At 38.2% G+C, this 17,125-nt stretch overlaps 2 protein-coding genes across 3 annotated transcripts; both read left to right on the top strand.

The window, feature by feature from the left end:
• Window positions 1-4,651: 4,651 nt before the first annotated feature.
• LOC122087651 lies at window positions 4,652-7,226 on the top strand. Of its 2 annotated transcripts, none has more exons than XM_042656851.1 (5): window positions 4,652-5,000; window positions 5,132-5,185; window positions 5,315-5,961; window positions 6,066-6,214; window positions 6,486-7,226. In XM_042656851.1, exons 3-5 carry the CDS (start codon window positions 5,358-5,360, stop codon window positions 6,792-6,794), a joined length of 1,062 nt encoding a protein of 353 aa, XP_042512785.1. In that variant the 5' UTR covers window positions 4,652-5,000; window positions 5,132-5,185; window positions 5,315-5,357; the 3' UTR covers window positions 6,795-7,226. The 2 variants fall into 2 exon arrangements, with proteins under 2 accessions (XP_042512785.1, XP_042512784.1); XM_042656850.1 differs by having other exon boundaries at window positions 5,121-5,185.
• A 7,546-nt stretch (window positions 7,227-14,772) lies between these two features.
• LOC122085381 (auxin-responsive protein SAUR21) lies at window positions 14,773-15,484 on the top strand. The gene has a single exon (XM_042653772.1). It carries the CDS (start codon window positions 14,926-14,928, stop codon window positions 15,295-15,297), a length of 372 nt encoding a protein of 123 aa, XP_042509706.1. The 5' UTR covers window positions 14,773-14,925; the 3' UTR covers window positions 15,298-15,484.
• The last annotated feature ends 1,641 nt before the right edge of the window (window positions 15,485-17,125 follow it).

Raw genomic sequence — 17,125 nt, 5'->3', positions numbered from 1 at the left:
TAGTAGGAGGCAAATAATTAATCAAGAAGTAAAGTTAATATTGGTGGTGTAGGGCAGCGTAAGAGGAAGGGGGTTAGAGTTTGACTTCAGAGTTTGAGGCGGGTTACGGGGTTGGGCTGCTTATGGCTGTAGGTCAATATCCTTCGCCCCCACCCGGGGTCGCGATATCTGGTAAAATACTTTGATATGTGGACCGCGTGAGCCCAAATGGAATGAGCCGTACACGGCTGCTGCTTACATGTCGATGTGTGACCCCACATACCCTATACTTGTCTCCTCTCATCACCACAGCCACTATTTATCAAATATCTTTCCCCGTGACACCCATCAATTTGCTCTATTTGTAATGTGAACCAATATTCACAGCCAACGGTGAGATACGGTGAACATTGGACAGTCAATAGCATTTGAACACGTATTGTTTCAAGAGGTTTTCAATCACCCGATGTTCATTGTATCGATGTAATAATTACAGATAATTTTCACATAATATTTTATGTGAGAGAGAGGATATTGGGTGATCGTTAAGATTTGGATCTACTCCAACTTTTTTTTTTCTTTCAGCTCCTTTTAATCTCTGGCTTGTATGTTCAAGGTTGTGTGTCAATTACCTCCGGCCGTAAAAATTGAGATATTAGATTGCATGCATGTGAAAAGTTGAGAGAATTTAAGGAAAATTGAATTGGAACAAAGTCAGAATCCTAAAAATATCAATCCACTACAAAGAAAAAAAAATCAAAGAATGTCAATTGGTTATAGATTAAGTTAAAATCAAATCAAAACCAAAATATCAAGTGAAAAATTTGTTTCGATTGGTTTTGATTTTGATCTAATTAGGATTGATTTTTACTGGACATGCTCTTATCGTGCTTTAATCAAATTGTTATTAGTTTGGTTTTGTTTTTCATATATATATATATATTAATCAGTTCTTTTTTTTTTTTTTATGGGTTCATGAATGATTAATTTTGGCTAATTAGACATTAGATTAATTGTACACCTTATATATTAATAAAATATTAAATTTTAGAATCAAATTTAATCCAATAGTCTTCCCCGTGTATCTCTCTCTATCTATGCATTCTTGTAAATGTTTAGCCATATGTATGTATATCTCCAACTATTCTCCCATAATTCCCAACAAATATGTAACCAACAGCTTTGACCTAAAGTTCCGCATTAACATTCCTAATCATTTAATGGTAGACGACATGTGGAAAATCTTGGCACCAAAAGCCACCGAAAAGAGTGATTTAGAGAGAGAGAGAGAGAGAGTGATATGTTAAAGCTTTTCCTGTCAAATGATACAGTGTTTAATGGCTTTTGAAGTCTCCTCAATCATAGCTTAAGCCACTGTTTGCCTCCATTATCTCTGCACGAACACGTTTGTTTTCCATGAAAACATTACATTGATGGAAGTTGAAGTTTAAAGACCCCACCCACCCTTTCATTAATATTTAATACGGTCTCTTCCCCTTCTTTTTGTCTATTCCCTTACATTTACTCGCTTTACTTCAATCAGTACATCGGATGTTAATAAACGGCCCCATATGCCATATTCTGAAATCCAAAAACCCACTTTCACTCAAGTTGGGCCGAATCAAGCCCAACCTCGAACCAAAATAATTGGTCCAGGTCAGTCTTAATCATCTTTGGGACTCTCTATGGAATCTATAAATGATTTCCTTTACTATGCTACATAAAAGATTGACGTTATGCTGCCAATTTATGGAATGGTTTGGATTGGTAACATGTCAAGTTTAATCCTATATTCTCATATCATTTGGAATTTTACTTTTGTATTATCAATTGTTGATTTATTCTTAAGGGGAGAGTTTCTTACAATGATTGTGTAAGAAGAATCTACAAACTAATATCAATGAGGGTCCCGAGAATGGTATAAACTATATGGAACCCATATGGTCAACATAGGAGAGAGTATCAGTGTGTGTCCCTATTCATAATAAGTTTTATTTTTCTATTTAAATTTTAAAACTTTATTTTACTACTTGACCAAATTCATTTGAAGTGAAGAGATGTGAGCCATGGACTTCGGGTTGTACCTAGACACCAAATTTTAACCCGTCCAACTTGTCACACTGTAAAAACTTCCATCATCCATTGATTCCATTTCAGGGCATGCCATTCATGAGAACTGCTTCCGAAAAATTGGTTAGTGTTTAGGATTGATTTGACAAAAGTATGGAGTAAACCAAATTCAAGTTGGAACATCGGCCAATACCTCATTAGCCTAGCCTTTTTGCAAAGCCCATAGGCCCTTGAGAAACCCAAACCCATTGCTTAAGATCCCCTTCCCCATGATTCACTCATTACAACAAATGAAAGATCCACCCAGCCCATGGTTCAAAGTACTGGTATCATATCCATGTATCGGATATGTACATGAAATTGATATTGATGTCATTATGTATTGGACTATTAACCGAAAAATGGATCAGGTAGGCAAATTGGTCAGCTTTTACCTGATCTGTATCAGTATTGTATCGTAATGGTATTGATTCAGACCGGTACGAATACTATACCACCAAGTGAGCAGCCCTAATGACATGTGGGATATTTTTTATTTATTTTTTCCTTTTTTCCATAAGAAAAAAACCCTATTAAATTAAAGGTATCAATCAGATAATCCCTAATACAAAACATTGCATTTACTGGAAGATGAGTAAGTCTCCCTAATTCACACTTATCTATTCGGAAGTGTGCTTACAATTTCTAATTCTTAATGTCTCTTGTAATATACTTCTATTTCTTTTTCTTTTCTGATAAATAAACATTGGGTGTTGTATATGATATGTCTACGCCAGCACCCCAATTAAGCCATGTGTCACATTGGATAAGTTGAATTTGTATATATATTCTTATTATTATTTTTTTCTCTACTCTATGTCTCTATCCTACTGAGCGCTCTGGCCAATGGTCAATCTACTGGTCCTAGTAGGATCAATGGCCATCTACTGTTAGATTTCTGCTTTCCATGAGGGGTGGGATCATAATTTCACCCACTTTGTGTTATATAGAGAGGAACCCTCTCCTCCCTACCCTATGATTTAATTAGCACATTCTCTCATTTGTCTGCATAATAATGCAATAACCATGCAACCGGGCAACAATTCCTCTCCCGTTTAATATTGGTTACCGTTGTAAACATCATCATAAAGCATTCATTAGCATTTTATAGAGAAGAACCTCTCCTTCTTGCCCTGTGATTTAATTAGCACATTATCTCATTTGTCCGCATAATAAGTTAATAACTGGGGTGTCAAGCGGTCGGGCCGATCCGGTCTCGATAGGGCCTAGTTGGGCTCAGCCAATTTATAGGGTTGTACCATAAACGCCCGTTTAGCTAAACGGGCTTAGCTAGCATGGACATGGTACAATTAATAATCGGGCCGATCGGTCTTGGACTTTAATCAGGCTACCATAAACTGGCCTTAATCGAGCCTTAACCGGGCCTCAACCGGGTTATAGACCTATTTAACTCTAAACGAGATTTAAACATGTTCTCTTTAAAATTGGTCTCTTAAATGTGTTTGAGGAAGAATACCAATAAAATGAGACAAAAATGAGCATAGCAAAGAAAAAGATCCCATAGTTAAAATGAATTAAGTCAAAGATACACAAAGTAACTAAATTACTAAAGTACTTGATCTTTAACCGACGAAACTCAAATCAATTAAACTATGCCTACATAACCCAAGTTTAGTATATTCAAATCAATTAAATTATGCATAAAAAAGATGAATTTTCATATAACAATTATCACATCTCAATTGTACATATCACATACCCTTAGGACTATATACAAATAATATTAAAATAATTAAAAAAAATATACAAGTAATATTAAAGGGGGCGGGCTCGATCGGACTTGTAAATGTGTTGGGCCGATCAGACACCCATCGGGTTAGGTGGCTGGACCGAGCCCGACACATTTATTAATCGGACTGGTCTAGGTTAGGCCATAAACATATCAGGCTCGGTCAGACCTATTGTGCGGGCTTGGAATTGACACCCTATTAATAACGCAATAACCATGCGACCGGACAACAATTCCTTTCCCTTTTAATATTGGTTACTGTTGTAAACATCATCATAAAGCATTCAGTAGCTGAAACCGTCTTTCACTATGCGCAAAGGCTTGTTATAATATATATGGATTATAGGGCTCTTAAAACGCCATAAATATTGTCTTGATTTGGATTTGAAAAATCCATAAAAAAGAGCAAGCAGGGTACAGCTCTCTCCATGTGAACGTCAAATTAGGATCGATTCACAAACACAGACTAGCGATCGTAACTCTGATACTAATCAAGCGGTTAAGAGCATGCTATCTAATTATCAATCATGCAGCATACCGCACTGCATCACCCATCACGCTCCGCCACCCTTAAAAGGACATGTAAATTAGTTGACCAACCTCGACGGAAGGGCTGTGTCGCCGCATGAAATTCCGCCCAAATTTATTTTACTAAACTATCCTCGTTAGAGATGATAGAAGTTATAATAGCAAGTCGTAATTCTCGTTATTTGTTTATGGCAAAATGGTAAATCCGTAACTGTTAATATGGCATCAAACGATATATTAGCCTGGTGAGGTGGCAGCTAGTAAACGCTGTAATGGAGCGTCAATGGTTACTACTTACTAGACTGGACTCTTGGGTGATTCAAATAATGATCAAACAGCTTCACAGCCAACTGTGAATTTTCGATTCAATTTTGTAAAGAAGCGATCTGTGGTTTGTTCATCACAGAATTCGTCGTTGATGATGAAGAAGGAGAGCGAAGCCCAATTTGAACTTTGAAATTTGGTGAACCAGAGAGACTGATCGATCGTTCGCTTCATTTTTCATTCATGTTTCCTCATTTTCTTCGTCTCTGAGGTCTGAAATTTTCGAATTGTGTTCTTTTCGAGTTTCCGTAAAATCTGATTTCATTTTCAGTTTTGAGGCCCGGGACGTCTTGTAGGCTAAGCATCGCTGGTATACTTTTTACTCCATTCTTTTCTATTTCTCTTTTTCTACAATTCTGTTTTCTTGAAAGTCACTCATCGTTCGATTTTTGAATGCGCATTTAGAACCCTAACTCTTTTTTGCTTTAAGATTCTTACCAGGCTCGAATACTCTTAGGAGAGATTTGCAGGTTCTGGTTTTTCTGTTCCATTAAGGTTTGTAATCTTGCTGATCGAATGTCTTTTGTTTTTAACATTTACGATTCTCTTATGATCTAGTCAAAAGTCGCTTAATTCATAGGTTTTTCTATTTCTTTGTTTAATTTTTCCCGTCACTTGTTGCAGACAGTACTCGATCAAGCTCAGCTTCTGTTTCAGAGCTCCGTCAATGGGAAATTGTCTTCCGAAACCGAAGAAATTATCAGCGGAAATCGCACCCGACTATGTCGATGGCTGTACTATATTGAAGTTGTACGGTTCGCCATCGGGTATTCGAACCTCATACATTCGGATTGCGCTTCTCTTCAAAGCCGTTCCCCTCCAATTCCTTGCATCCGAACACACCACCAATCTCTGTTCCTCCGACACGCCCATTCTGCAATGTGGTTCCGATACTGTAACGGGATCTAACGACGCTATACTCTGTTACGTCGATGCCAAGTTCCCCAACCCACCGTTGCTTCGCGGAATGGGTACAGGACCTTCAGGTATATTCTACATGCCTGGTTTGCAGAACCAATCGTTGGAATCGATTGTTTTGGTGGTAACTCTGCAACACAAGAGTATAACGTGGCATCTCGAAAAGCTTGTGATTTGGGCGAAAGATCTCCGTACACGTGAGGCGACAACCAGAGTTGAGTCATCGATGAGGAGCTTGCGAATGGAGGTGAGGAAGTTTGGGAGATGCTATTCGCATCTACGGGAGGTGATGTTGGAGCACGCTCAGATGGAGGAAAGGGTCATCTTCCCAGTCTTGGAGATGGCTGATCGAGGTAACTGAAATTAAATTTTGCTTGATTATCTTGTCTCGCGTCACATACTCACACCTTATTAATACTATCGATGAATTGGTTATTCGTCCTCGGCCTCGGCGCAGGTCTGTCTGGAGCTGCAAATGAGGAACATGCAAGGGACTTACCCATAATGAACGGCATCAATGAGGCCATCAAAACCATTGGAGTGCTGGAGGCCGGGAGCCTTGTAGAGGCTATGTTTGATCTGTTCAACCGATTCAAGACTTTACAGGTTAGTTTCAATCCCACAACTGATAATCCACACTTCCACAGGGGAATTTTGGAGGTCCCGCCAATATTGATTGGCATTCGAGTGTGATTGTGGCCCAACGGTCTCAAGCATGCGTATGGGGGAAGAAATTAGAATTTCAGAGGCAGTGAATGGTGGGTTGGTTGGGTTGGGCCAATGGCTTTAATCCAATTCTTAATTTCTAACTGTTTTTTTCCTTTTTTTTTTTTTTTTTTTATATTTTGACTGATTTGTTGATTATGGAATTTGTTAGGAGAATTGCAGGGAACACTTTGAGGAAGAGATGGAGCTGCTGCCGCTGTTGGAGGCAGCGGGGCTGAGCAAAGAGGGTCAGGAGAGAATGATGGAGAAGTGCTTGGATGTGATGGAAGGCACCCACTCTCGTCTGTTTAAGTTTCTGATAGACGGCCTTTCACCTCAGGATGCCATGTACTACTTGGACATTCTCATCCGAAGCATTGACAAGGAACGAGCTGAAAACATGCTTCTCACCTTGATGAATACTTGGAACGATAGCCCGGCGTCCACGCCCCAGGAGGAGCCCTCCGTTGAAGGCTTCTAGTACATAATTGATTGCCTGTACTTCTTGCTCTTCGCTGTTGATATAGGATGGAAAATTAAAGAGAAAAAGAGAGTGAAGATAAAATTTCACTAAGACCTCAGGCTTCTGAGATCTTCCCTTCTCTGCTTTTAGTGAGATTCCAGAGACCCCTTTACAACCATTAATGCAATGTTTGGGCGGTTTGGAAGAAGATTCTCATCTTCATGTTCTTATATTTACATTTAGAAACCATTTTTTCCTGAAAAAAATAAAAGGTTTTCCTATACCTGTTGTGCAGGGTTCATCCATAATAAAGGGTCGACGAGTAAGGTAGGAGATATCAGTACATCTTAGATTAAGGTAGGAAATCACCGATACTTCCTGTATTGTTGGGGGAAAATCATTTGTACTTCCTGGATTAAATTGAAATCAAGTTTTACCATTAACATCTTATATTGTGATTTGTTGCACAAAGAGATGCAGTGAGCGACAGTGAGAATCCAATGGCTGTGGTTCATGTCGGACCTCCCCACCATTTGATTCTCATTGTCACTCACCGTTCACTCTAAGGGATTTTAACCCTGATTTATTGGTGATAGGAGGTTTCTATATGGTGTCTGCATTGAAAACCCTCTCCCCCTCCCAAAAAAAAGGTTGAGATATTTTTTTTGATAAGAATAGTGGGACATTTCGATTTAGGGGGAGGAGAGGTTTCTAAAATTTTCAGAAACATTAGGTTTTTTGGGGGGGGGGAATTAGGTGTCATTTACTCAAACTCAGCCATCGGCCTGACTAGTGGCCTCATTGCAAACAAGGGCTGTCTCTTGATTGCAGGGTACAGAGTACAAATTACATAGGGGAGCTCCTCTTTCACACCAATTGAACTGGCGGGAACTCTGGGGTTGCGACAAGAATATGGTTCAGTGACTGCATTAACCAATTGGGCTTCAAAGCCTTGCATTATGGGCATCGAGGAGGCTGGCCGGAAGAGGCCCGTTTTAGGTTAGGTGACTTACCTCACCCTCCTCATTTTCCTTCACTCCGCCAGCGTCCTTTAATTTTCAAATAATTATTGATCCATTTTTCTCTATCCTACTTATCTACTTCTTGTTGTCCAATGTTAATTGATGTGTCTGTTGTTCCATCTCCTACCAAAACATTCTTGCTTCCTTTAACTTTGTAGGTTTGACTTCATTTGACTACTTTGTGACATTTACTTCCTTTTTAGACCCATCTCTAACAATTTCATGTTTATGCATGTTATCTTCCAATGAATAATGGGGTGTATTTTAAATATTGTGTGATCGATATATCCCTTTCAATCTTAGAGGAAAATTTTATAAAACAATTATATGACCAACAATGTCATATGAGGCTAAATGTTGGATAGTAAAGTAAAAACCATTTAGATAAACTTGAGTCTTAATGTGGCAGAAACGAAGATGTTGCGGTGGATGAGCAGTACAACTAGAAAAGATAAAATAAATAATGAACAAGTTAGGGTAAACTTGGGCATTACCCTTATTCACAATATATTGTGAGAAACTTGTCTAAAGTGGTATGAACATGTGCAATGGAAGGCTTTGAATGTTCCAGGATAGAGAAATAATTTATTACAAATTAAAGGAGCTAAAAGAAATGGAGGTAGACCTAAAACAACTATAGGAAAGAAATGCAAAAGAATGACATATATAGCTTAAGATTGGAATCTTTTATGACTTTGAACAGAATTGTTCGAGAAATAAAATCCATGTAACTAACCCATTTAATGGGGAAAAGATTGAGTTTAATTGGAACGTCGATTTTTGAAGGAAATTGGCTGGAATTAATGGGTTCTCCTGTTGTTTATTTCACCTATGGTTCTAGGGAGTCTAATGAGTTGGATGAGGAAGAATGCACCATAAGCATGGTTTTAAAATTCGGTAGATTTGCATTAGAATCAGTTGAGCTTGCACGATTCTTTCCAATCCAAAGCGGTTGATCCCATAGGATTAATTCCTAGGGTTTTGGTGGAGTCTGGCCGATTCCAGCTAATCCAGAATGGAATCGGGAGGACCCCATACGCATACTGATTCCTTGTTTAAAACCCTAATAACTAAAGTCGAGTAGTCTTTGTAACATAGGATGTAAGAGGAAGATTAAGGAAATCGAACCTAATAGTAAAGGGATCAGGCTCCTTTCTAATGACTATACCCTCCAATGACCCTTCAAGGTCCAACGACCATCCAAGGGCTTGGAGGGCTTGATCACACCTTCTACAACATGGGATACGTGTTCAAGCCCTCCTAACCTTTCGATGGGCCATTGTAGGGTCTATGGTGTTGGAGATGATTTCTTCCATAGTAATGGTCGTCGCAAATTCTTCATGACATGAAAACCTGAGCAAATATCATTCTTGAGGGACAAGGTTTCATTGTAAAGTTTCTGTGGGAAATTGACGAATTTTGAACCGAAATGGTATTGATGATCCTCGTCCAGTTTGGTTCAAACTTGGGCATGAATTTGGCCCAAGTTGCACTCGTGGCTTATAGGGCCCAAAAAGAATGAAAATTAACATTTTTTTAGGGAAAAGATCCCTGCTGATCAACGCCCTTACACCTAGACACAAAGGGGTTGGTGCATAGGCCATCCTGCACCCTAGTTGGAAGCATGTGCATTTTTTTTGGTTGGTCTCCATGCTAACATGGTGGCCACACGACCAAGGAACGATCCCAACCCTTTGTTTTAGTGTAAAACTAACGTCTATATTTTCAAATGGAAGGAAAATTTTAATTTGAATGGTCTACTTTGATAAGCTTACCAAAATGGTCCATGTCCATTGTCATACGCGGCATGATGATATGGCAATTCTGAGTGTTGGATAAATAGTTCATGGTCTTCCTTAGTCATTGCCGAATTTCACAACCTAGCTAATTCACTTAAATACTCTCTTGTGTATCGGCATATGGATCCCAATGTATGTTTGTGTAGCCCTACAATATTATGAGCATTAATATGACTATCTTATATTTCTGAATTTTCGAACATAAAATTTACCACTTGGCAAATCATCTTTGGGCTGAGATTTTACAATTGAGCAAAAAGGCTTTAGGCTCTATAAAATAACAATTATAAAATTATCCCAACTTAATAGGGTAGGCTACATGAATTTTAGGCTCTATCTATCCACAAAATTTGGGTCCATTTAATTTGCCACGTATTCTTCTCAGCCCTCGAACTAGATTTGAGACTAGTTCCTTGGCCGCTTCAACTAGCCAAAGGAAAACAGTCTTAAACTGTTGGAAAACTACTAGGGTCCAAACGGTTCAAGGAATGTTTTAGTGAGGTGTCAATGACTCGTGCCCACGTCACGGAGTTGATAGATTGGTTTGGGCTGGGTCATAGGTGGGCCGCCGACACATGCTTCTGGTTCCCTTTGGTTCTATGCATCTGTTTTTCATCACAACCTTGGAAGGGTGTCACTACTTGATTTCAAGAGTGTCCCTTTTGTGCGAAAATTGTTTGCAATCATCGTACTGGTGTAATGAGCATCGGGTGGTTGGGAACCCCTCGAAATGTGTGTTCAGATGCTCACAGTCGTTCAGTGCTCACTGCACGTCACCACTACTGTAGAGGATGTGGATTGTTCCTTTTCAACTCTTCTATCTCTTTGGTTTTTTCTTTCTCAATCATGAGTTGAGAGATGAGAGTTGAGATTAGGGATTTAGAAAACAGATTTGATTCCAGCCGATCTAATTTGTACCAATTCTGCAAAGAAAATTACGATTAGGGTGCTTTTAAGCCGATTTCTACTGATTCCGGTTTTTCGAATTAATGGTTGAGCAATGATGGATGGGCTTTTAAATATTAATCTGTTTTGGTTTGAAAATTTGGAATCGAATATATTCTACTCGATTTCAATTTATATTTATTATATCGTGAATCAAATCAAAACTGAACTACTTAGCTGGAACGTAACTGATAAACACATCAATTATAAGGAGAAGCACCAACTAACACCTACCCTAGGCAGTTGGAAAAGTCCAACCCAGCTCATAAGGAGGTTTTCAGTTTGAACCAAGGATTTAGCGAACCGTATTGGTATTGGTGTCGGTCTCTGTTGATAACAATTCAATATCAATACGGATCAGATCAGATCGGTGGGGTAAAGTCAATTTTGTCCCTACTTTTTATAAAATGTATGAATTTTTTATTATTTTACCCCTGAAACGATCACGATTGGTCAGGGATTGGAAATCATTCTCAGCCAATACTAATCCGATAGATTGATCCTAGACCGATACTTGAAACCATTGTTTGAACCGTCATAAAAACTAAAAATAAAAGAGAAAGGGTTCCTTAAAAGGCAATGTAGCCCCTACACCAACTAATAGACCAATGGGAGCACTAGTACAAAAATCGATAAGGATGAGATTTCCATCTTTCATGAGGGGTGGGATGGTCATTTCACTCCCACTGTGTTTGGGTATAAAGGCTATATTGTCTTTCAGGTTTCTTTTTCTCAAATAAAAAATAGGAAAAAGGAATTCTCTCTAGTCGCTTGGCTCTGCGTTTATGTGGAGTCTAACACAAGGTTCTAAAACTTGCGATTGATCAAGGTTGATACCATTTCAATACCAATTTGGATTGTTTGAATCAGATCGTATCAGATAGATCTATTCCTATTTTTTTAGGAAAAATTTGTTTTATTATGATTTAAACCTTGGACCATACATGTGGAATGGGATCGAAATGTCAAAATCAGGGATCGATCAAGGTTGATACCATTCTGATCCAACCAATATTGACCTGTTCTATTTTTTAAAACCATAGGCCAACAAGAGGACGCACATGGGCATCAATATGAGATAGATTTTTAGATTCCACATGGTTGGGATTATCATTTCACCACACTTAATGTCTAGGCATGGGAATTGCATGATTAAATTTAAACCCATTCTTTTTTACTCTAAAAATATTAAGAGTGATTATTCTATATAGTGAGTGCAGTGGTACGATACGTATCAGATGACTGAAAGCATCTGAATATGTGCCCCAAAATTCTTTTAATCATTTGATGCTCATCACACCATCGCACAATAAAGGTATTTTTGCAAAAATTAGTAAGTCGTTGGAAAGGTCTATTTGGATAACAGCAGAAATAGATATGTCAACCTCCACGGTCCCCTCGCTCCGTGTACCTCATGTACCTTACGGTGGTGGGTTGGGTCTAATTAATCTTTTACATGGTTGCAAGCTACAAATGGTCCTCCACTCTTCCCATTTTCTTATTTCTTTCTTGTTATAAGTTATAATGGTCATCCACTCAACCTCAAAATCAAGACTCTCTCTCTTCATCTGTGGCATATTCTTTCCTCCTTACACGTCGTTATGTCCCACAACAAGAGCTGACATTTTACGTTTTTTTAATCACTTCAAATGCTTATTTTTCCTTTCACAATCTCTCTCTCTCTCTCAAGTCTCAACTCTCAATCCATGTAGGAACGGATCAAAATCCTATGTTGTTCTCATTCCTGTTTTTCCTTATTTTGCTACCTGCAAAACACGACACGTGGACAACAGAGGATCCAACGGTCAAGGTTGGGTGAGGATTATTACATCCGGTGCGTTGGTTTTAAAATTGTCCACATGTTGTGTTCTGCAGGTAGCAAAACAAGAAAAAACAGGGATGAGAAAAACAGAGGATTATTTTCCTATAGGGAACTCCACTACAAGTCCAATCAAGATTATATGTACTCAGAAAAGTACATTTATCCCTACGGACATCTTGAGTTGTTTTGGTCTGAATGCTTCGTTGGATATAGAAAAGAAAGAAAAAAATGAGATAAAAGGAAAAGGATTCCCCACGCTGGCAGTGTATGGAAGAATCTACATATTACATCAATGAATTTTTTCAAAAAAGGTTATCTTCTTAATAGGGTTCTTATTCCTTACACCCAAAAAAAAAAAAATTAATATTTTTAAAATAATTCAAAAAAAATATAATTTACTCACAAAAAGATAGAAAACATTTGTCTTCCTTAGCTTAACACAATGGATCACCTAATTTCGGCAATGTACCTGTGATGTATCAATTTTTTTTAGTGTATGAATGTGAAGAGTCCACATTGAACCAACTAGAGGCAAAATTTTATATTAAAGCTCAATCATGTGATCAACTTATATTTTATTTTTATGTATTTTTAATTTATATTTTTGGCTCTTACCTCTGACTTTTTAATCATTTTTTCTCTTGATTTTCTCCCTATATATACTTTGAATTGGGCTAAATTTTATATGTACGTTGAGGACCATGGGATTTATATGTGCAACAAAGTTAATTACTAGTGGACCCCTACATGACCAATGTAAAGAATGCCCTTTTGCTTAACCTATCAAAACGGCCGTAGGACTCAGGGTCAACTACCTAAGGGGGTGTTTGGTTCGGTAAATCAAATGGTGTATGTATTGGATATGAATGTCAATCTTTTGATAGACATTCTTTTGAATTATGTTTCTTTCTGAAAAATCGTTTGGTTGCCTTGAGGTAGGGGTGTCAATCGGTCGGTCTGGCTTGGTTTTGGTCTAGGTTGAGTCGGTTTTGGTGTGGGAAAGCTGAAACCGAAACCAAACCAATAAGGAAATTTCGATTTTGGTTTGGTTTCGATTTCGGTGCGGTTTAGTTTCGGTTTGTCTTCGATTTCTTAAATCGATTTGTAACCGGGTTGATTTTGGTTTTTGGTTCAGTTTGGATTCGACTTTCCATATAAATGTATATAAAACTATGCAAATTTTGATTTTTTTTTTAATGAATTTTGGAGTGTTTCGGTTTCTTACCGGTTTGGTTTTAGTTTCGATCCGGGCTTTGAGCCGATTTTGGTTTGGTTTTGGGTTCATCCGATTCTGGTGCGGTTCAGTTTGGTTTTGCGGTTGCAATACTCCAAACCGAACCGAACCAATAAGGCTTCGGTTCGGTTGGTCCTTGTTGTTATCGGTTTGGCCCAGCTAGTTTTACCGGTTCGGTTTAGGAATTGACACCCCTACCTTGAGGCAAGTACATGTTTCTCGCGGGTTGAGATATTGGCTTCCGTAGAGAACTTCTTTCCGCTTTCTCCTTTTATACTAGGTGGTAAAAATGTTGCTCAAATTTGAGTTTAAGTGTTGAGGTAAACTCAGATTTGAAACACATCCTTTGTAATATGGTCATTCATGGGAAGTAGGGTGCTCACTTATGAAGGTCATCCTAGTGAAACCAAACAACTCCAAAAATTAAGAATTATCATTCTAAAGAATGTCATCCCAAAGATTTACCGAACCAAACACCCCCTAACAGAACCAACCACCCATCCCCAAGTCTCCAACCCTTCCCCTCCCCCCACTGGGTAGATAGAGAGGATATTCTCTTTCTCCAAAGCATTAGCATCAAGTTAGGTAAAACATAGAAAGAAGTCTTGGAGAGTTTGTGGTTAAAAGCTTTGAACAACCATTACTGTACATTCAAAATTGGAATTGTAAATAAGAGCTGGTTTCTGTCAATTGCTAAATCTTACCAAAAAAAATAAAGGAAAGTTCAATTGTTGAAAGGTCAAAATCATATCAAATTAATATATTATATATGGAAGATAAGGATTCACGTATTGTCCTTTTATATTTCGGATCTTATATGAATAATCTTACGTCATTAAATGAGAAAAGAAAAAAAAAAGAAACTTATGAATGCATAATTTTAGGTATTAATATCAAATCAGCCATATCAAAAGGAATCACATCATAATCGATCGTATCATTAGCCTTTGGGATACAGATTTTTATTTTTTGAAATCTTTGTAAATTCAGTTCACTGGTGTCCAATAGATATTGGTATCATATCAGTATCAGCTATGATCATTACCAGATTTGATACCATCAACTAAATTCTTGTATGAGGAGGCGTCTAGATGAGGTCATGTACCCACCGTTTTACCTATTAGAAAAAGACTAAAGAAGGCCTACAAATGGAATCCTATTTCTTTATTAAGCCAAAGAAGACCCATTTGAGGCATTCCTTCCACTCTACAATCAAATACAAATTCCCCTCAACCTCACCTTCAATGATTCATCCCTCCCCGTGAAGACATCTCTTCCTCTTCTTCTTCTTCTTCTTCTTCCTTGCAGGTTCTGACTCAGCCAGAAGATGCTTGGCAAAAAGATGGATTCGGTTAAGAAGCTAGCCAAGAAAGTGAAGGTGATTGGTAGCAGTCGACCATCTTCGCATTATGAGAGCTTGGCCAGTGAGATCGATGAGTCTTCCACGGCAAAAACTCCGATTGGGTTCTTAGCTCTTTACGTCGGAGAGGAACGACAGAGGTTTTTGGTGCCAACCAACTTCCTCTCTCACCCTCTCTTCAAGATCTTGATGGAGAAGACCTACAATGAATTTGGGTTTGCACAGAGAAATGGGTTGGTGGTTCCTTGCAGTGTCTCTACTTTCCAAGAGGTAATAGATGCTATTGAATGCTGCCATGGACAGTTTGATCTTGGGAAGTTGGTTGAAGAGTTCATTTAGCTTCTAGTGTGGGAGAGATTAAGAAGCAATTTTGGCCAGAGATGTAAGTAAAATCAGATGAGATTGTAATCTGTAGCTATTAGTTTTTTTTTCATTCCAAGCAATGGGATTTGAATTAGCTAGAACATGTACCAAAAGCTTAATTTTCACTTCTAATTACATAAAAAGAGTCTAGACACTTCAACCACTTCTTCTTCTTCTTCTTCTTCTTCTTACTGCAACCCATCACCCCCTTGTTGCAACCCAAACCACCTTACCCTCCCCTACCCAACCTAGCACAGCCGCCCTCCTCCACCACCTCACTCTGGCATTTCAAAACACGTCTCGATAAAACAAAAACAAAATCTAGGAGGGAGAGAGATTTTAGGGGAATGGGAGAGAAAATAGAGAATCTGATTTCCTTTTCAGAATTGATCTTATCTCTCCCTAGATCTCTCGTCCTGCATAAATAGCAGAGAGATTCTAGGTAAAACTATTTTGCAATCGGTATTGGTAATCTTGTTCTAGTGAAGACGAAGCAAGAGCTTGGATCCTCAGGAGCTGGATGCGAATTGTAGACGAAGTAGCAGAGCTGAGGAGACGGGTGAAGGGGAAATTACTTTGAATTATTTACGCCAATGCAGTTATCAAATCATTTCTCACATATTCTATTATATCTAATGTTTACCAAACGATTTGTATTATTATTATTATTATTATTATTTTTTATCAAGGTGTCTATTAAAGATTTTTATTAAATAAACAAAAATAAAAAATAAAATTAATACTAAAAAGAGCCGTAATCACCCATTGAAAACGAGGGTAATTTAGTAATTACACCTGGGTATTTACCGCTAAAACAAAAGGTAAAAAAAATTATGCTACATAGTCACATGGTTCACTAGCACAGGCGCCATGAGAGGTCACAGTGGTGCATAAGGGCATCGATAAAGAATGTTTTTTCATTTTTTTGTATTTAATAGGGTTTGGTCATAATTTCGCCCCTATCCCTAGGTGCAGAGGTCATGCAATGAGGTGTTCTTTTTCCGTTGATATATTATATTTGGCCTATTTCAAATTTCATAAATATTATATGGATGAAAGAATGCACTCATGCATTGTAACGAATGCTAGCACCTTCTTATGCCACAAGAAGGTGCTAATGTATGCTACACAACCGAACATCGAGTTCAATCCTATAGCATATTTGGAATACCTCACATTTCATGTTATGTTTGAGTTACTTTTTTCATATTTCTAATTTTACCCTTCTCTCGCCATCCCTTTCTTTCTCTAATGGAGGGGAACAAAAGTAGCTTGACCCACAGCCACACACCATCATCATAAGCAGCAACAACACCAATTCATTACCTACCACGGCGAGGTGCTAAAACTTGGGAAAGATCACCAGATGGGTCAAGGCCAATACTATTTCCATATCAAGATTAAGCTTTGTTTCTATTTTTATTTATTTATTTTTAATCAATTTTTATTATGATTTCATCCTCGGACTATACATGTGTATCACGATTGTACATTTTCAATCCAACAGTTGTGGATCCTAAGGGTTATTCAAACCCATTTTAACCCTCAAAGCCATCTGGCCGAATCCCGATGGAGGAGGGGAGGGGTTTGGGTTTGGATTTGAAATCTCGACCCTCTGAAATGACATTTTTAATCAGAAATCGCGATTCGCAATTATCTGAGAATTGAGATCCTCGAATATCATAGAGGATTGAGGCAGCCAACGAGGCAGAGAGAGAGAGAGAGAGAGAGAGAGAGAGAGAGAGAGAGGGGATGGGGGAGGTTTGGTTTGGTTTGGTTTGGTTAGGTTATTGGGACTTCCCTG

Source organism: Macadamia integrifolia, chromosome 8, assembly GCF_013358625.1.
Source record: "Macadamia integrifolia cultivar HAES 741 chromosome 8, SCU_Mint_v3, whole genome shotgun sequence".
Classification (NCBI taxonomy): Eukaryota; Viridiplantae; Streptophyta; class Magnoliopsida; order Proteales; family Proteaceae; genus Macadamia; species Macadamia integrifolia.
This window is presented reverse-complemented; position numbering and strand designations above follow the sequence as displayed.